Below are 21489 nucleotides of genomic sequence, written 5' to 3'. Positions count from 1 at the left end.
TTCATCTAATATTGTACAAACTGACCTGTGTTAAGCAGGCACTCATCTTTGAAGGCCATGTTTTCACACTTCCATTGCATCTAATATTGTACAAACTGACCTGTGTTAAGCAGGCACTCATCTTTGAAGGCCATGTTTTCACACTTCCATTGCATCTAATATTGTACAAACTGACCTGTGTTAAGCAGGCACTCCTCTTTGAAGGCCATGTTTTCACACTTCCATTGCATCTAATATTGTACAAACTGACATGTGTTAAGCAGGCACTCATCTTTGAAGGCCATGTTTTCACACTTCCAATTCATCTAATATTGTACAAACTGACCTGTGTTAAGCAGGCACTCCTCTTTGAAGGCCATGTTTTCACACTTCCAATTCATCTAATATTGTACAAACTGACCTGTGTTAAGCAGGCACTCATCTTTTAAGGTCATGTTTTCGCACTTCCATTGCATCTAATATTGTACAAACTGACCTGTGTTAAGCAGGCACTAATCTTTGAAGGCCATGTTTTCACACTTCCATTGCATCTAATATTGTACAAACTGACATGTGTTAAGCAGGCACTCCTCTTTGAAGGCCATGTTTTCACACTTCCAATTCATCTAATATTGTACAAACTGACCTGTGTTAAGCAGGCACTCCTCTTTGAAGGCCATGTTTTCACACTTCCAATTCATCTAATATTGTACAAACTGACCTGTGTTAAGCAGGCACTCATCTTTTAAGGTCATGTTTTCGCACTTCCATTGCATCTAATATTGTACAAATTGACATGTGTTAAGCAGGCACTCATCTTTGAAGGCCATGTTTTCACACTTCCATTGCATCTAATATTGTACAAACTGACCTGTGTTAAGCAGGCACTCCTCTTTGAAGGCCATGTTTTCACACTTCCATTGCATCTAATATTGTACAAACTGACATGTGTTAAGCAGGCACTCCTCTTTGAAGGCCATGTTTTCACACTTCCAATTCATCTAATATTGTACAAACTGACCTGTGTTAAGCAGGCACTCCTCTTTGAAGGCCATGTTTTCACACTTCCAATTCATCTAATATTGTACAAACTGACCTGTGTTAAGCAGGCACTCCTCTTTGAAGGCCATGTTTTCACACTTCCAATTCATCTAATATTGTACAAACTGACCTGTGTTAAGCAGGCACTCATCTTTTAAGGCCATGTTTTCGCACTTCCATTGCATCTAATATTGTACAAACTGACCTGTGTTAAGCAGGCACTAATCTTTGAAGGCCATGTTTTCACACTTCCATTGCATCTAATATTGTACAAACTGACATGTGTTAAGCAGGCACTCCTCTTTGAAGGCCATGTTTTCACACTTCCATTGCATCTAATATTGTACAAACTGACATGTGTTAAGCAGGCACTCATCTTTGAAGGCCATGTTTTCACACTTCCAATTCATCTAATATTGTACAAACTGACCTGTGTTAAGCAGGCACTCCTCTTTGAAGGCCATGTTTTCACACTTCCATTTCATCTAATATTGTACAAACTGACCTGTGTTAAGCAGGCACTCATCTTTGAAGGCCATGTTTTCACACTTCCATTGCATCTAATATTGTACAAACTGACCTGTGTTAAGCAGGCACTCATCTTTGAAGGCCATGTTTTCACACTTCCATTGCATCTAATATTGTACAAACTGACCTGTGTTAAGCAGGCACTCCTCTTTGAAGGCCATGTTTTCACACTTCCATTGCATCTAATATTGTACAAACTGACATGTGTTAAGCAGGCACTCCTCTTTGAAGGCCATGTTTTCACACTTCCAATTCATCTAATATTGTACAAACTGACCTGTGTTAAGCAGGCACTCCTCTTTGAAGGCCATGTTTTCACACTTCCAATTCATCTAATATTGTACAAACTGACCTGTGTTAAGCAGGCACTCATCTTTTAAGGCCATGTTTTCGCACTTCCATTGCATCTAATATTGTACAAACTGACCTGTGTTAAGCAGGCACTCATCTTTTAAGGTCATGTTTTCGCACTTCCATTGCATCTAATATTGTACAAATTGACATGTGTTAAGCAGGCACTCATCTTTGAAGGCCATGTTTTCACACTTCCATTGCATCTAATATTGTACAAACTGACCTGTGTTAAGCAGGCACTCCTCTTTGAAGGCCATGTTTTCACACTTCCATTGCATCTAATATTGTACAAACTGACATGTGTTAAGCAGGCACTCATCTTTGAAGGCCATGTTTTCACACTTCCAATTCATCTAATATTGTACAAACTGACCTGTGTTAAGCAGGCACTCCTCTTTGAAGGCCATGTTTTCACACTTCCAATTCATCTAATATTGTACAAACTGACCTGTGTTAAGCAGGCACTCATCTTTTAAGGTCATGTTTTCGCACTTCCATTGCATCTAATATTGTACAAACTGACCTGTATTAAGCAGGCACTAATCTTTGAAGGCCATGTTTTCACACTTCCATTGCATCTAATATTGTACAAACTGACATGTGTTAAACAGGCACTCCTCTTTGAAGGCCATGTTTTCACACTTCCATTGCATCTAATATTGTACAAACTGACATGTGTTAAGCAGGCACTCATCTTTGAAGGCCATGTTTTCACACTTCCAATTCATCTAATATTGTACAAACTGACCTGTGTTAAGCAGGCACTCCTCTTTGAAGGCCATGTTTTCACACTTCCAAAAAATCTAATATTGTACAAACTGACCTGTGTTAAGCAGGCACTCATCTTTTAAGGTCATGTTTTCGCACTTCCATTGCATCTAATATTGTACAAACTGACCTGTGTTAAGCAGGCACTAATCTTTGAAGGCCATGTTTTCACACTTCCATTGCATCTAATATTGTACAAACTGACATGTGTTAAGCAGGCACTCCTCTTTGAAGGCCATGTTTTCACACTTCCATTGCATCTAATATTGTACAAACTGACATGTGTTAAGCAGGCACTCATCTTTGAAGGCCATGTTTTCACACTTCCAATTCATCTAATATTGTACAAACTGACCTGTGTTAAGCAGGCACTCCTCTTTGAAGGCCATGTTTTCGCACTTCCAATTCATCTAATATTGTACAAACTGACCTGTGTTAAGCAGGCACTCATCTTTTAAGGTCATGTTTTCGCACTTCCATTGCATCTAATATTGTACAAACTGACCTGTGTTAAGCAGGCACTAATCTTTGAAGGCCATGTTTTCACACTTCCATTGCATCTAATATTGTACAAACTGACATGTTTTAAGCAGGCACTCCTCTTTGAAGGCCATGTTTTCACACTTCCATTGCATCTAATATTGTACAAACTGACATGTGTTAAGCAGGCACTCCTCTTTGAAGGCCATGTTTTCACACTTCCATTGCATCTAATATTGTACAAACTGACATGTGTTAAGCAGGCACTCCTCTTTGAAGGCCATGTTTTCACACTTCCATTGCATCTAATATTGTACAAACTGACATGTGTTAAGCAGGCACTCCTCTTTGAAGGCCATGTTTTCACACTTCCATTGCATCTAATATTGTACAAACTGACCTGTGTTAAGCAGGCACCCCTCTTTGAAGGCCATGTTTTCACACTTACACTGCATCTAATATTGTACAAACTGACCTGTGTTAAGCAGGCACTCATCTTTGAAGGCCATGTTTTCACACTTCCATTGCATCTAATATTGTACAAACTGACTTGTGTTAAGCAGGCACTCCTCTTTGAAGGCCATGTTTCAAAACTCCTTCTGGTGGCTGCTCAACATAGATTTCACTGTATTTATAAATGTTATGTATTTAGTGATACGTTACTTGTATTAAAGAGTATCTAACTCAGTGGGAAAGGATGTAGCCCAGTGGTACACTGCTCGCCTGGTGGGCGGTCAATCTAGGATCGATCAGTCTGGGGGCCCATTGGGTTAGTTCTCGTTCCAGCCAGTGCACGATTGGTATATCAAAAGCTGTGGTATGTGCTATCCTATCTGTGGTGCATATAAAAAAGGATTCCTTGCTACTAATGGAAAAATGTAGGTTTCCTCTTTAAGACTATGTCAGACTTTTGACATCCAATAGCCAAAATGAATAATAAATCTATGTGCTGTAGTGGTGTTGTTAATGAAAACAAAAGGTATTTTGCTTTAGGCCTATTTACAGTCATTGGAGGAAGAAAAATAAATGTTCCCGTTCATAAGAAATTATTTGATTTCTTGCATTAAATGTTCATCATGTTTCAAAATGTAATTTACTGTAAAGCAGGTCACGTGATGCATGGTCACAGATACATGTGGTCACTGTTTTCACTGAGGCCAGTGACAAGTGTCTGTTTTATACATGCAACAATGACATCCAGTGAGTTCAGTCTAATGTTTTCAGTACATACATTATACAGCAAATCAAATAAAGTAAAGTTTGTTTTATTTAACAACGCCACTAGAGCACACTGATTTTTTATCTTATCATTGGCTATTGGACATAAAACATATGGTCATTCTGACACTGTATAAAGAGGAAACCCGATGTCGCCACATAGGCTACTCTTTTACAACAGGCAGCAAGGCAGGATAGCACAAACCATGGCCTTTGTTAAACCAGTTATGGATCACTGGTTGGTGCAAGTGGTTTACACCTACCCATTGAGCCTTGTGGAGCACTCACTCAGGGTTTGGAGTCTGTATCTGGATTAAAAATTCCATGCCTCGACTGGGATCTGAACCCAGTACCTACCAGCCTGTAGACCGATGGCCTAACCACGACACCACCGAGGCCGGTCATCAAACAATTATGTCACAATTCAAGAGAAAATCATACAAACCAAGACACGATTCAAGGGGTAACTATTGGTCCTTATAACCAAAAAGCAATTTTAATGCAGTATTTTCAAGAATTTCTATAAAAATTAAATAGCCTTTATTGGTAATTTTAAAACATACATACATCTCCTCATATTTGACTACAATTTAGTAAAACATGTTTTTGTCTGGTTTTAACCTGTAAGGCAAATTTAGTTCTTTGTCCTAATACAATGATAAGATAACATTTTCTACTGATAAAAGTGGAGGCATTTTCCTGAGACCGTCAAAACCCCTATCTAAATACTAGCTACAATAATAAAAAAAAGAAGATCAAATCAGACTGTTTTGTATAAAAATGTATTTGGTAAAAGGAGATTTCATTCACAATAAGATGATGAAAACATTTCATTCAGATGACTAACACATTAATAACACTCACAACACATAAACATCGTCCGGTGTAGAATCACATGTTTCTGTCACTGGGTTTCTTGTACTTGAAGTCTATATAGTCAAAAATGTCTTCTTCACACGTCACGGGAAGCGGTTCTCCTGGCACCCCTAGGAAGACAAATCATTGGTAATTTTATCAAAGTTTGTAAAGTTGTTGTGAAGCTTCATTTATAAAAGTCAATTAATCTAATTCCCACTTTACGTCCCATTTCTGCTCTGTAGCAAATGCATTTCGAGCTATTAGAAAAATACGGATGACTAAAAACACATTGAATTTGCCAAAGATGACAATTTACTCAACACTTGTTGTGTATAACTATTTACCACTAAAATGCCGTAAGAGACAATAATATTTAACACTGCCTAGTAACTAGTCAGTGTCTTTATGGTGAATAACACAGATAAAAACAAACATTCTGAGAGTACTGCTAAAGAAATATTTTACCTCTATTGAGCCCCACATATCTTCTAAATTTAAGAGCCATAACTCATACATTGATTAAGTCCATTTTTGATAGAGTTATGGCCCTTGAATAAATTCCCACAAACATCAAACTTCATCTGGCCATAAGGGGGTAGGACGTAGCCCAGTGGTAAAGCGTTCGCTTAATGCGCAGTCAGTCTGGGAGCGATCCCCGTCGGTGGGCCCATTGGGCTATTTCTCGTTCCAGCCAGTGCACCACGACTGGTGTATCAAAGGCCGTGGTATGTGTTATCCTGTCTGTGGGATGGTGCATATAAAAGATCCCTTGCTGCTAATCGAAAAGAGTAGCCCATGAAGTGTGACAGCAGGTTTCCTCTCTCAATATTGGTGTGGTCCATAACCATATGTCTGACGCCATATAACTGTAAATCAAATGTGTTGAATGCGTTGTTAAATACATTTCCTTTCTTCATCTGGCCATAACTCTGTCAAACTTGATCTGGCCGTAACGCTGTCAAACTTGATCTGGCCGTAACGCTGTCAAACTTGATCTGGCCGTAACGCTGTCAAACTTGATCTGGCCGTAACCCTGTCAAACTTGATCTGGCCGTAACGCTGTCAAACTTGATCTGGCCGTAACCCTGTCAAACTTGATCTGGCCATAACGCTGTCAAATTTGATCTGGCTGTAACGCTGTCAAACTTGACCTCGCCATAACCCTGTCAAACTTGATCTGTAAATCTACATGACAAAACTACACACAAAATGTCAGCTCAATATCTTGAGGCACTGTGGAAAAACAGTTAGACCGGTAGGAGACTAACAAAATATACTGACACATACATTAACAAAATATACTGACACATACATTAACAAAATATACTGACACATACATTAACAAAATATACTGACACATACATTAACAAGGTAAAATTGACGTAGAAAGTTTCCAGTCATACCAGTGGCTCCGACACAGTAAAACCTATAGTCCCAACAGTTGGACCGGTAGGAGACTAACAAAATATACTGACACATACATTAACAAGGTAAAATTGACGTAGAAAGTTTCCAGTCATACCAGTGGCTCCGACACAGTAAAACCTATAGTCCCAACAGTTAGACCGGTAGGAGACTAACAAAATATACTGACACATACATTAACAAGGTAAAATTGACGTAGAATGTTTCCAGTCATACCAGTGGCTCCAACACAGTAAAACCTATAGTCCCAACAGTTGGACCGGTAGGAGACTAACAAAATATACTGACACATACATTAATGAGGTAAAATTGACATAGAAAGTTTCCAGTCATACCAGTGGCTCCGACACAGTAAAACCTACAGTCCCAACAGTTGGACCGGTAGGAGACTAACAAAATATACTGACACATACATTAACAAGGTAAAATTGATGTAGAAAGTTTCCAGTCATACCAGTGGCTCCGACACAGTAAAACCTATAGTCCCAACAGTTGGACCGGTAGGAGACTAACAAAATATACTGACACATACATTAACAAGGTAAAATTGACGTAGAAAGTTTCCAGTCATACCAGTGGCTCCGACACAGTAAAACCTATAGTCCCAACAGTTGGACCGGTAGGGGACTAACAAAATATACTGACACATACATTAACAAGGTAAAATTGACGTAGAAAGTTTCCAGTCATACCAGTGGCTCCGACACAGTAAAACCTATAGTCCCAACAGTTGGACCGGTAGGGGACTAACAAAATATACTGACACATACATTAACAAGGTAAAATTGACGTAGAAAGTTTCCAGTCATACCAGTGGCTCCGACACAGTAAAACCTATAGTCCCAACAGTTGGACCGGTAGGAGACTAACAAAATATACTGACACATACATTAATGAGGTAAAATTGACGTAGAAAGTTTCCAGTCATACCAGTGGCTCCGACACAGTAAAACCTATAGTCCCAACAGTTGGACTGGTAGGGGACTAACAAAATATACTGACACATACATTAACAAGGTAAAATTGACGTAGAAAGTTTCCAGTCATACCAGTGGCTCCGACACAGTAAAACCTATAGTCCCAACAGTTGGACCGGTAGGAGACTAACAAAATATACTGACACATACATTAACAAGGTAAAATTGACGTAGAAAGTTTCCAGTCATACCAGTGGCTCCGACACAGTAAAACCTATAGTCCCAACAGTTGGACCAGTAGGGGACTAACAAAATATACTGACACATACATTAACAAGGTAAAATTGACGTAGAAAGTATCCAGTCATACCAGTGGCTCCGACACAGTAAAACCTATAGTCCCAACAGTTGGACCGGTAGGAGACTAACAAAATATACTGACACATACATTAACAAGGTAAAATTGACGTAGAAAGTTTCCAGTCATACCAGTGGCTCCGACACAGTAAAACCTATAGTCCCAACAGTTGGACCGGTAGGAGACTAACAAAATATACTGACACATACATTAACAAGGTAAAATTGACGTAGAAAGTTTCCAGTCATACCAGTGGCTCCGACACAGTAAAACCTATAGTCCCAACAGTTGGACCGGTAGGAGACTAACAAAATATACTGACACATACATTAACAAGGTAAAATTGACGTAGAAAGTTTCCAGTCATACCAGTGGCTCCGACACAGTAAAACCTATAGTCCCAACAGTTGGACCGGTAGGAGACTAACAAAATATACTGACACATACATTAACAAGGTAAAATTGACGTAGAAAGTTTCCAGTCATACCAGTGGCTCCGACACAGTAAAACCTATAGTCCCAACAGTTGGACCGGTAGGGGACTAACAAAATATACTGACACATACATTAACGAGGTAAAATTGACGTAGAAAGTTTCCAGTCATACCAGTGGCTCCGACACAGTAAAACCTATAGTCCCAACAGTTGGACCGGTAGGAGACTAACAAAATATACTGACACATACATTAACAAGGTAAAATTGACGTAGAAAGTTTCCAGTCATACCAGTGGCTCCGACACAGTAAAACCTATAGTCCCAACAGTTGGACCGGTAGGAGACTAACAAAATATACTAACACATACATTAATGAGGTAAAATTGACGTAGAAAGTTTCCAGTCATACCAGTGGCTCCGACACAGTAAAACCTATAGTCCCAACAGTTGGACCGGTAGGGGACTAACAAAATATACTGACACATACATTAACAAGGTAAAATTGACGTAGAAAGTTTCCAGTCATACCAGTGGCTCCGACACAGTAAAACCTATAGTCCCAACAGTTGGACCAGTAGGGGACTAACAAAATATACTGACACATACATTAACAAGGTAAAATTGACGTAGAAAGTTTCCAGTCATACCAGTGGCTCTGACACAGTAAAACTTATAGTCCCAACAGTTGGACCGGTAGGAGACTAACAAAATATACTGACACATACATTAATGAGGTAAAATTGACGTAGAATGTTTCCAGTCATACCAGTGGCTCCGACACAGTAAAACCTATAGTCCCAACAGTTGGACCGGTAGGAGACTAACAAAATATACTGACACATACATTAACAAGGTAAAATTGACGTAGAATGTTTCCAGTCATACCAGTGGCTCCGACAGGTCTGATACAGTATTCGTTCAGCGTAAAGCCCTGCTCGAGAGCGTGTGCCCGCATTGTTTTGTTGAACACGTCCGACCCAGTGAAGTACAACAGAGCACAGAAACACTGGTCATGGGGCATCAAACTGAAAGTGAAAGTACACACAGTATAAACTCTGTCTCGTATTATACTGACAAACACAGCATGAGTACACACAGTACAAACTCTGTCTCATATTAAACTGACAAACACAGCACGAGTACTGTCAAATTAAACAAGCCTCAGTTCAAAACTCAGAGCTAAACGAGCAAATATGAATGAGAGCAAGAATGAATGATTGAAAACAATGCCATTGTATAATTATTTGAATATTGTACAGTACAATAATATTAGTATATAATTTACATACCATTTGTCAACAAAATATTTGTACAAGATGCATGACCCAACTCACCAAATATATATGCCTATTCCATATTTAAATATCATATGAAATATTAAAATATGTTTAGAAAATGTGAAACATAACTCAAAATATATTTACATACATGATATCAAGATATGTTAACAAGACATATAACCCAACTCCCTGAATATCTCTCCTTGTACATACAAGATATAATTCCTAACTCACCGAATATCAATCCTTCTATAGCAATATTCTGTTCCATCATCTTCTGTCTTCAGTTTGCACACACCCTAATTAACAAAACATTACACATGACTCAGTTAACAAAACATAACACATGGCATATTTAACATGATATCTGGGAGTGGCATATTTAACATGATATCTGGAAGTGACATATTGAACATGATATCTGGTAGTGACATTTCTATGCCAGGCCCTTATTAATGAAACATACGACAGGTATCTTAATGACTTGTGCTCAACATAGCAAATATATTCAACAAATATTGAAACAGTTCAGTTAAAATAGTGTTATAAAACATCACAAAATACCTCAAAAGAAAGAGTGACAAGTACTGATAATTACCTGTAAAACAAACTTCAAAGGAAAAGTAAAACGTTATAAGAAGAAAACACTAAGCAGTGTTCTCCAACTTTTATGCGACCACCTTGGCGGACATGTGAGGCCTTGGGCCTCACAAACGAGTGGACCAAGTCCATGAGGAGGGTGAGCCCCAGAGAGGTTCGCCCCCTCTCGCACCGGAAAATTTTGTAAATCTTAAGTCACAAAAGGTGATTCTTTTCTGGCATTTAATAGTTGATTTAAATAAAGTAAACTATAATCTATCTCATGATCTGCCGCACCGGCACCGGTCACGCTGAAGTAGTAGGGCCTAGATGATCATAGGCCTAAATGTGTGCGGCCAGTGGGCTAATCTCACCCGGAAAATTTTGAAAATAAAAGCTCATATAGATGCAATTTCCTGGCATCTGGGGATAGTATTTTGCTGTCTTTCACTGCATAAAATATTATTTTCGATTTATGGTTTTCAATATGCCAACAGCCAGCAATAGACAATTCCCCTGCATGAAATTTGCCCGGACCCTTGTCAATTACTCACAAGACTAAGATTTACTAAAAATCATAATATGCAAATTGCCAATGATGAAGTGACGGGCGGCTGTCTGTCAAAAATTACCGCTCGCTAATTGGATTAGAGGAGCCAAGCTGTTGAGAGGCAATCTACGTTGCACCTCTGAGATTGTGCCGCTTGTATTAACGACTCCCGCTTTATCACTGCTGGATATTGGGGAGGCCCGGTTTTAATTTTGTTCGACACATGGACATTTTAATGGGCGTTCATCGTTGTTCTTAGAGCGGTTGGCGAGGAGCGAATTCTAACTACATTGTACCGTACACATGGTACAAGGAGAGACTGCGAAATAATATTTATAGGGGCGAATTATTCATGGACGGAATATACCAACAAAGTAAGAAAAAAACACAACAAACTATTTCACCAACTTATTTATGTATTTATATGAATTTATTTACAGCATATATTATTAATATTGTACAGGACTAGTAGTGGTAGTCTACATGGATGGAAACTACTAGGCCTAGCGCCTGCTTCAGGCGTTTGCCAGTAAGGTCAGAATCAGCTGGTGATTGGCAATATTTCTCCACAGCCTGGCGACTTCCTGGAGTTGCTTCTCTGACAGTTTTCCCGGCCCCTCTATGGCAATGAATATTAAAGTGTTCAACACCTTATCGGAAAGTCTGTTGCGTAGCCTTGTTTTAATGCGTTTTAGCGCACTATAAAACCCCTCTCGCAATCTGAAAATAGAACATCACTTTCGCTAGAAATTGGCACCTGATGGAGTGATGGATGACAACGAGGGGGGTAAATAGTAGGTCATAACTCTGTATTATACCTTATTTGTCAAATATATATGATATCTAGGCCTACATCATAACATTAAGATGAAATGAAGTTATTCTAATTCCAATGCATAATCTATCTGCCGACAGGCGTCGGCCATGCTTAAGTCCTGCTAGATTATCATAATATATCTGCCGACAGGCGCCGGCCATGCTGAAGTCCTGCTAGATTATCATAATCTATCTGCCGACAGGCGCCGGCCATGCTGAAGTCCTGCTAGATTATCATAATCTATCTGCCGACAGGCGCCGGCCATGCTGAAGTCCTGCTAGATTATCATAATCTATCTGCCGACAGGCGCCGGCCATGCTGAAGTCCTGCTAGATTATCATAATCTATCTGCCGACAGGCGCCGGCCATGCTGAAGTCCTGCTAGATTATCATAATCTATCTGCCGACAGGCGCCGGCCATGCTGAAGTCCTGCTAGATTATCATAATATATCTGCCGACAGGCGCCGGCCATGCTGAAGTCCTGCTAGATTATCATAATCTATCTGCCGACAGGCGCCGGCCATGCTGAAGTCCTGCTAGATTATCATAATCTATCTGCCGACAGGCGCCGGCCATGCTGAAGTCCTGCTAGATTATCATAATCTATCTGCCGACAGGCGCCGGCCATGCTGAAGTCCTGCTAGATTATCATAATATATCTGCCGACAGGCGCCGGCCATGCTGAAGTCCTGCTAGATTATCATAATCTATCTGCCGACAGGCGCCGGCCATGCTGAAGTCCTGCTAGATTATCATAATATATCTGCCGACAGGCGCCGGCCATGCTGAAGTACTGCTAGATTATCATAATTTATGCGGCCAGTGGGCTAGTCCCTGTACCCAGTGCTATAAAGATAGATCGCGATTCGTGTGCACAGTTACCTGACGCTGTGAAGAAACACGCCTATAGTACAGAGACTGGCCGGCTGATTGAATTCGATGAATCATGCCGTTGTCTAATTATAGGTTGTGCACGAATCAACGTATGCACTGGGGATTCTCTGCATCCACTATTCCAGGTGCCGTTTTGTAGTACATGGCATACAACACAGTATATAATTATCAGTGTTCGGTGGCGAGTTTTCCTACCATAGGATACTTCGTCGATCGTGTCGCAGTGTAGTGTAATTAAATGAAAAAGTAATATTGATTAAAATGGATGCTCAGTCAGGACGACCTTCTACTTTGGTTAAGAAATATAAGCATTACTCAACTTACCGGCGGTAGACACAGGGACAACCATTGCGGCATTTTTTTTATCAGCTTGGTGGACCCGTCTGCGAAAATCTTCAGCTTGGCGGCGCAAATTCTCAGCTTGGCGGGTGTACAAGTCGCTTACTGGGGTTGGAGAACACTGCTAAGTATAAAATATGTCCACTAGGGGAGGTAATACCATAAATTTGGAGTCTCCGTGAGAGATGGAGTCTGTTATAAAGTTGATTTCTTCCAGTTTCTTCACAACATTATGCAGATACTGTGGCTGAAAGAGAAACAACTCAATCTGGGTACAATCGTTTTTGCATGGAAAAAGATGAATAAACAATGCTATATTTGTGTACATTGAGAGATATAATGTACATTTTTGTAGTGGAAAATGCACTGCACATTTTAAGTTTTGTACAGTGAGATATATATTCAGTGTATGTTTTTGCAAAGTGAAAATTATAATGTACGTTGTATGTTTTTGTATAGTGAATAATAAATGTAAATATGAATTTTTTTATAAAGTAGCATATTTATTAACTACAGTTCTTGGATTAAAACATCACCGAAACATAATTACACATGGTCAATTTCATTCTCGATATATGAACACTTTAAATATGGAAACAGATATATTCATAACCAAGATTATAAACAAGAAATTGTATTTTAAGTGTCATAATCTTTTCTAAAATTCTGATAGATGACAATACTTTACTGTGTTAAAAGTGTAACATGAGGTAGTGAACCACAAGCAGTACAAACCATCTTCTTTCCTCCGGATACAAACTTGGGGTGAGAAAGCAATATGTCAATATCACCACTATTCGAGGCACCTAGAAAGAAAAGAACATTGAATCAAAGTAAAGTTTGTTTTATTTAACGATGCCTCTAGAGCACATTGATTTTTATCTTATCATTGGCTATTGGATGTCAAACATATGGTCATTCTGACACTGTTTTTATCTTATCATTGGCTATTGGATGTCAAACATATGGTCATTCTGACACTGTTTTTATCTTATCATTGGCTATTGGATGTCAAACATATGGTCATTCTGACACTGTTTTTATCTTATCATTGGCTATTGGATGTCAAACATATGGTAATTCTGACATATTTCTTTAGAAGAAACATGCTGCTGCCTCATAGGCTACTCTTTCCGATAAGCAGCAAGGGGTCTTTTATATGGACCTTTCCACAGACAGGACAGCATGTACCACAGCCTTTGATGAATCAGTTGTGGACCACTGGTTGGAACGGAAAAAAGCCAAACTGCAAAAGGGTCTACTGAAAAGGATCGATCCAATGACCGACCGCTTCACAAACATTGAATCAATCAACTGATATATATATATATATGGTATATGTATGGTCTAACGAGCTATGGTAAGCTGAACTGCATCTCACAATCACCTCAATAAAAACAAACAAACAATGACAAAAATACCAATACAGAAAGAAAGTAAAGGCAGTTCCAGAACTAATCCCAAGAGGGATGTGTGTGGAGAATTTGTAATGGGAGGCACCGTAATTATTCTTTTATGTCTGGTGGACTGCTGCATCTTTCAATTTTTCACTTAGTTTAAATAAATCTTTATTTTCTGGATGATAATTAAAATAATTGTCGCCCACTACATCCCACATGATAAATACTGGCACAACTCTAATTAAATATTGTTATAGGATGTCACATTTGTAGCATTCAGTATAAAATGTGTATCCTGTTGGAGAATAACTAATTTATTTATAACTTTCAATTCATTATAGCACCTCATCTGAATACAACTGCAATGAACTATCACAGATTCAGTATAACAATACAGAAAGATTTTCCAATAAATGAAAAAGTCACATCAGACTGAGCATTTACTACTGTTAAAAAAAGAACGTCTTCTCCAAAAATATCTGTTGTAATAGAAGGAATGAAGGAAATGTTTTATTTAACGATGCTGTTGTGACAGAATGTCTATCAGCTGGTATATGCTAGATATAACATGGCTTTTTATATACATCTCATGTTCTGAACAAGAGATTCTACATTGTATTTTTCCAGTTAATAGTTTGAGTTTTGAACAACACCTTCAATATTTTATTAAATGGATCACCCACAGAGTAGAGCTAGTAGATTGTTTCTTGATACTCTCCACCTAAAACTCATTTGTATCCCCACTGTTATTAACCTAGATAACAAAATGATGAAAAGGTCATTCAGAACACCTCTTAAAATTAAACAATCTTAGAATTACAACAATCTTAAAATTAAAACAAACTTTAATTTACAGCACATTGTCAGGGTTGAAAATTGTCAGTTGCCCATGGGTACATTTATCAGCTATGAGCGATTATGAATTTGCAAAGATAGTCTGTCGGGCAACTATTAATTTACAAAAATTTCATATTTTTCTGACAAGAAATATGTTATTTATTTAGACAATGAAAATACTTCAAAAGCAATCATTTGAGTGCTAGTCCATTTGAAAAAGGGTCAGTGACTGGTGTTGCCCCCCACCATGGTCAGTGACTGGTGTTGCACGCCACCATGATCAGTGACTGGTGTTGCCCCCCACCATGGTCAGTGACTGGTGTTGCCCGCCACCATGGTCAGTGACTGGTGTTGCCCCCCACCATGGTCAGTGACTGGTGTTGCCCGCCACCATGGTCAGTGACTGGTGTTGCCCCCCACCATGGTCAGTGACTGGTGTTGCCCGCCACCATGGTCAGTGACTGGTGTAGCCCCCCACCATGGTCAGTGACTGGTGTCGCCCGCCACCATGATCAGTGACTGGTGTCGCCCGCCCGCCACCAGTGACTGGTGTCGCCCCCCATGGTCAGTGACTGGTGTCGCCCGCCACCATGGTCAGTGACTGGTGTCGCCCCCCACCATGGTCAGTGACTGGTGTCGCCCGCCACCATGGTCAGTGACTGGTGTCGCCCGCCACCATGGTCAGTGACTGGTGTCGCCCGCCACCATGGTCAGTGACTGGTGTCGCCCGCCACCATGGTCAGTGACTGGTGTCGCCCCCCACCATGGTCAGTGACTGGTGTCGCCCCCCCACCATGGTCAGTGACTGGTGTTGCCCGCCACCATGGTCAGTGACTGGTGTTGCCCGCCACCATGGTGTTAGCTTCATTAAAACCCCACCATGGTCAGTGACTGGTGTTGCCCGCCACCATGGTCAGTGACTGGTGTTGCCCGCCACCATGATTTTAAGTCAGGTTTCGACCAGGAGTCATATAGCTTCATTAAAACAAGTTAACAATACCTCTACGAAAACTGCCACAAACTTCTGCAAAATATTCACTGTCCAGTTCCTTAATTGCTCCTTTAGCTGTGTCCTACAATGTAAGCAACAAAATAGAATGATTAAATCATGTTTAATACTACTTCCAGTATACAAAAACCTACTTAAGAGGTTGTGGCCTTGCTTAACCAGCAGTGTCAGGGATGGGAGCCCCAAATCACTGCTGTATATATAATAAATATACAACACATATATCCATCCATACACAAACAAATACGTACACACGTACCCGGATGTCCTCCGATACATACACATATGTACATACATAGATTCACACATACATAACAAATATTTAGTAGTTACATATTGATACTTGGTTCAGAGTTATTTAAGATGAGTTTGAGTGAATATCGTTATCAAATGAAGACATGTAACAGTGTACTGCTGACACAAGATGCCTGAAAGAAAATGTCTAGGAATTCTATTGCCACTTTTGAATTAAAATGCACTATATGTTTAACTGGTATGCATCTTCTTCAAATTAATGCTATAAATGGTGCAGACATGTTTAAACCAAAATTCTGATGAAGGAAGAAATATTTGGGTGTTTTAACGATGCACTTAACACTATTTAATTAAAGTTATATTGCATCAGACATATGGCTAAGGAGCACATAGAAAATGATAAAGGAAACCTGTCACCATGCCATAGGCTATTCTTTTCTATAAGCAAAAAGGCATCTTTTATATGCACTATCCCACAGACAGAATAGTACATACCATGGTCCTTGTCATACCAGTTGTGGGCACTGTCCAGAATGAGAAATAGCCCAGTTGGCCCACCGATGGGGTTCAATCCTAGACTGACCACACATCAGGAGAGCATGTAACCACTAGGATACAAAACTGAGAATATACAACAAACCACAACACTTTACTAAGAATATACAACAAACAACAACACTTTATTGCAATCCTTTTATGGAAAAGTTAACGTTTGTTTTATTTAACAATATCACAAGAGCACACTGATTTATTAATCAATGGCTATTGAGTGTCAAACATTTTATTATTCTCACACATAGTCTTAGAGAGGAAACCCACTATGTTTTTGGATCTTTTATATGTACCAACCCATAGACTGGATAGCACACACCATGGCTTTTGTAGGAGCGTCGGAAGCAATTAAAAGTTGGTATGGCCATGAAAGCAATGCATATGGTAAGATTTATACTATACAAGCGCCAAGGAAGAGAAAAAAATGTTCCTGGCCCAACAAGTGGTACGACCATGGTTGAACCGGCTGTACCGGTTCGGACGCTCCAGATTGATATACCAGTCGTGGTGCACTGGCTAGACTGAAAAACAGTTAAGTCCTAGAAAGCACTTTACCACTGGGCCATGTCAGTACCCTGGTGAAGTGAGACGTTTCTCCAGAGTAACAAACTGTATTCTAGGCTTTAACCTTTTGATGTCTCTTCAAGAATGAGGTCAAGGATTGAGCTGTCTGATGATGTCAAGCTAATAGTGGCGTGCAGTGCGTCGTCACATCCACAGTGTCATTAAACAAACACCTCGCTCCACGCCATCACATCACGCAGGGGGTAAACGATTGACACTTTTCATGCAAAATGGGTTTAGTTAAAAAAAGGTGGGGTTTTTCATTATTATACTTCACATTCCAAAATATACTAAACCTGACACCTGAACCACTGAACACGGAAGATATTAAAAACACAGCCAGCCAAACAAGTGGAGTACACAATGAAATGTCACGCTCGATGAACCCCCAAAGTGGACTAATGGAACTACACAATGGGCTGAAATAGAAGACTCCAAACGTCTGGAGAACATCACGACTCGTCACACCTGACATACCTACGACAAAGGCAGGTGCCTCTCACCTCCACTAACGAGAAACATTGTGACGCTGCAATACCGAGAAGTGGAAAACTACCACACTCTACATCCTGGTCTAGTCTCCAAGCTGAACAGCACCAAGCCTACCTGTAGTGATAGGGATTTAATTTCAACTCATTTCTCGTGCTTACTGTAATATATGTGTATATCCAAATAAGGTCCAAGCATGGTGTACTGGACACACACACCTCTGCTATTGGACTGTCTCTCGACGATAATTAATAGTTAGCTGTTAGTTGTTAGTGAAAGAATGAGTGTGTGAGAATGGAGGAGGGGAGAGAGAGAGAGAGAGAGAGAGAGAGAGAGAGAGAGAGAGAGAGAGAGAGAGAGAGAGAGAGAGAGAGAGAGAGAGAGAAAAAGAGATAGGAGACAGAGACAGAGGGTTTGTTCTGGTTTTTATCTCAGTATTGTTACTCCCAGAGTGGTAGCAGACAGGATACACAAGGCTCTAGGGTCGAGCGCCTTCAGTAAAGTGGGAGGGATGTGATACTCATTTCAAATTAAAGATGAACAGATCTTAACAAAGACAAAAACTCTATAGCATAATGTGGGTTTTTTTTAGCATTTCAGATGAAAATATGAAGCTATCTTTATTAATAATATTGTATGGAACATACATCATGAAATAGGGAGTGATATACAGGGCTCAAGCTAGGTCTAAATTTTAGGGAAAAGTGACTTCTCCCTTCAGACCTTGAGAGGTAGAAGTTTTTAACCAGAGGGAGACTTGAATTTATTTCTATTTTTTACAGTAATAAACAAAAAAGCAATGTACCACGATAAACATTTATTTTTAAAATCAACATGATTATCATATACATGTATACAAGTACATTTAGTATTATGAAAACAACTTCATTTTGCCTGTTTCCATTTCCATAAAGCCAGAGGAAAAGGGAAATCTTTCATTTGCCATTTTCTCTCAGAAATTCTCATTAGATCATTCAGATCATTCAGAGTTGCATTGTTTGTTGATGTTCGGAAGTTGGTAATAATCCGGTTCTGAGTGGAGAATCCTCTCTCGCATGGTACACTAGATACCGGGATAGTCAGAATTATTTAGCAATAGTACCACATTTCTAAACGTTGTCTTAATACATTAAATAATGCAAAAAAATACACAGTATATACTTTTCCAAGGGAGTTATCTTCATAAATAATAATAATAATAATAAAACAATGCAACACAAACATACAGGATAGTTGTTTGGGTTCTACTGTCTATAGTTACATTCTTACAAACTATGTATTTTAATGCCTAAACAATTTCCTTCATTTTGCCTGTTTCCATTTCCATAAAGCCAGAGGAAAAGGGAAATCTTTCATTTGCCATTTTCTCTAAGAAATTCTTGTTAGATCATTCAGATCATTCAGAGTTGCATTGTTTGTTGATGTTCGGAAGTTGGTAATAATCCGGTTCTGAGTGGAGAATCCTCTCTCGCATGGTACACTAGATACCAGGATAGTCAGAATTATTTTTAGTAATCTTACAATGTTTGGTATGCATGTGACAGTCACCCGTGAACGCATGTTGCCTCTGTTTTGACAGGGCGACTTTGATGTCGCTCCAGATACACGACCAGGGTGAAGTCAGCGAGATCAAGGCGAAGTTTGGGCTCACTTCGCCTGGTCGCGTGAGCCCTGGATATACAGTTATATATATATATATATATATACATGTATTCCCCTGGCTGTCAGACAAAACTGGCAGAAAAACCCACAACATACTTTATGTGTGAACAAGTAAAATAGTTCTCTTACCTGTAGTTTGAGCATTTCTTCTCTTGGAATTCGTTTTTCAAAGTCTTCAAAATACCTAGTAACAAACACCAAAAGTGACTTTATTACAACATTTTGCCTTATTTTCAGACTGTACCATTTTTAAAACTGGAAATAAAATGGCTGAAGCTCCGAGTGATTATTATAATGATAAACTGTCCAGCCATAGAGTACATTTACATAGGTTGCACATCTTTTCTAAAGAGCAATTTTAAAAGTGCATTACATGACCTGTAACGTGACATCACAAGTACAAGTACATGTCCGCAATCTAAACCTCTCTACTATATCCGATACACACGCAGACATCGTAACCTTTACTCTACTTACTTCAGTCCAATAATTTGTCCTTTTGTCAACTTGTCTTGATGCTTTCTCAAATCTAAAAAATTTAAATGTACAAACATTTGTTTAGAAGCAGGCTGCAAATTTAGTAAGATGCTGTGCTTCGCTGAATCTCAAACTGTGGATCCAAAATGTAATATTATGAGATGCAATCCCAAAATATCTAGATTAAATAGTTTTGTGATGTTGGTGGAATCCTAAAACAAAATCCACAATTTCAATGACTGAGAAATATACACATTCATACATTCTACAGCAAAATGAAAATAAAAACATTTGTTAAATCGTTGAAAAATCAAATATGGCATTGATTTTTATATCATCTTAGGGAACAGAGATTATCTCATATGAATATTTTATGATATAAATCAGTGACCGTGCCCAAGTTACAATGGATCAAAGACAGGGTGTCTATGAGAAAGTTAATACAAAAAATCTTATGCTGTATTTTCAGTAAACAAACTTTCCTTTCAAATCCTTTCCGAATATCTATCTCAAGGATAACTAAAATCTATTTTGATGCAATTTCCCAGTGAATTCAAGTTCCTGTACTGAAACAAACTGTAGCTGTTATAAACAGACATAATATCAATACACTTGTTTTATAATTACCAGATCAAATATGAGACAAACTGTTTTCATTTCCACCCCAGGAATGTACTAATAAAAACCACTAAAAGATGAACATAAATTATAGACATAAAATGTGCAGGGATTTACCGGATGCACAAAACTTGCGTATTGGATGCACTAAAACTTAACTGGACACGCAAAAATATAGATACTGCGTCCCGTGGACGCATAAAATATCTGACATTTTCAGTAACCCTGTCCACTATCAAAGATCGATCATTCTGTGTAACACACTATTTCTTTTCTACCTATAAACTGTGTATTCAAATGGGGATTCCCCATATCGAAAACAAAAAGTTTTAATCTCTGGGAACACTGTGTCTTTATCCTTTGCTGCGCTTAATCGGGTAAAGTTGGTAATTTCTGGAAAGAGATCGCGGATTTGCAATCATTCGGAACTTCTCGTCAACAGGCCAAACACAATCGGAAATTCCCGGGCGAATAAAACAAATTGGTTAAATGTTCTGATTTGCATTAACAAACAAGTAGCACGATTCATAAACAACGCATGGTATTGTGAGTGTCATTTAGCTTGCAGGAAATGGTTCAAATAATTATACAGATCAAAGTGAAATGAAATAAACAATGAATACCGACATTGATTTCCCGAAAGGAAAAACAACACAGCTTGTTAAATTTACTTTAATGAAACATATAGTATACACGCGATTTGTTGTCTGCAACTCTGTCGTTTGTGTGGTTTTGGGACCCTTTGTTTTCAGGTTGGGACCCTCAGAAAAGAAAGAGGTGAGTCCAAGGGACCCCCATTTCAGA

At 39.1% G+C, this 21489-nt stretch overlaps 1 protein-coding gene across 2 annotated transcripts in view; it reads right to left on the bottom strand.

Moving 5' to 3' along the window:
• Nucleotides 1-21489, bottom strand: part of LOC121378862 (DNA polymerase beta-like) — a 46351-nt gene that overhangs the window by 12099 nt on the left and 12763 nt on the right. Inside the window, exons 6-13 of one of the 2 annotated variants that reach the window (XM_041507214.1) lie at nucleotides 20068-20119; nucleotides 19720-19774; nucleotides 16060-16132; nucleotides 13558-13628; nucleotides 12983-13069; nucleotides 9877-9941; nucleotides 9248-9387; nucleotides 5233-5354 (exon numbers count right to left, since the gene is read on the bottom strand). In XM_041507214.1, the coding sequence (XP_041363148.1) occupies nucleotides 5260-5354; nucleotides 9248-9387; nucleotides 9877-9941; nucleotides 12983-13069; nucleotides 13558-13628; nucleotides 16060-16132; nucleotides 19720-19774; nucleotides 20068-20119 (638 nt within the window). In that variant the 3' untranslated portion in view covers nucleotides 5233-5259. Of the gene's footprint in view, nucleotides 1-5134; nucleotides 5355-9247; nucleotides 9388-9876; nucleotides 9942-12982; nucleotides 13070-13557; nucleotides 13629-16059; nucleotides 16133-19719; nucleotides 19775-20067; nucleotides 20120-21489 lie in introns of those variants that run through there. The other variant, XM_041507213.1, reaches the window with a different exon arrangement.

This window comes from Gigantopelta aegis, chromosome 8 (genome assembly GCF_016097555.1).
Source record: "Gigantopelta aegis isolate Gae_Host chromosome 8, Gae_host_genome, whole genome shotgun sequence".
In the NCBI taxonomy this organism is placed as follows: Eukaryota; Metazoa; Mollusca; class Gastropoda; order Neomphalida; family Peltospiridae; genus Gigantopelta; species Gigantopelta aegis.
Note: the sequence above shows the minus strand (reverse complement) of the source record. Positions and strands in the feature narration are given on the sequence as shown.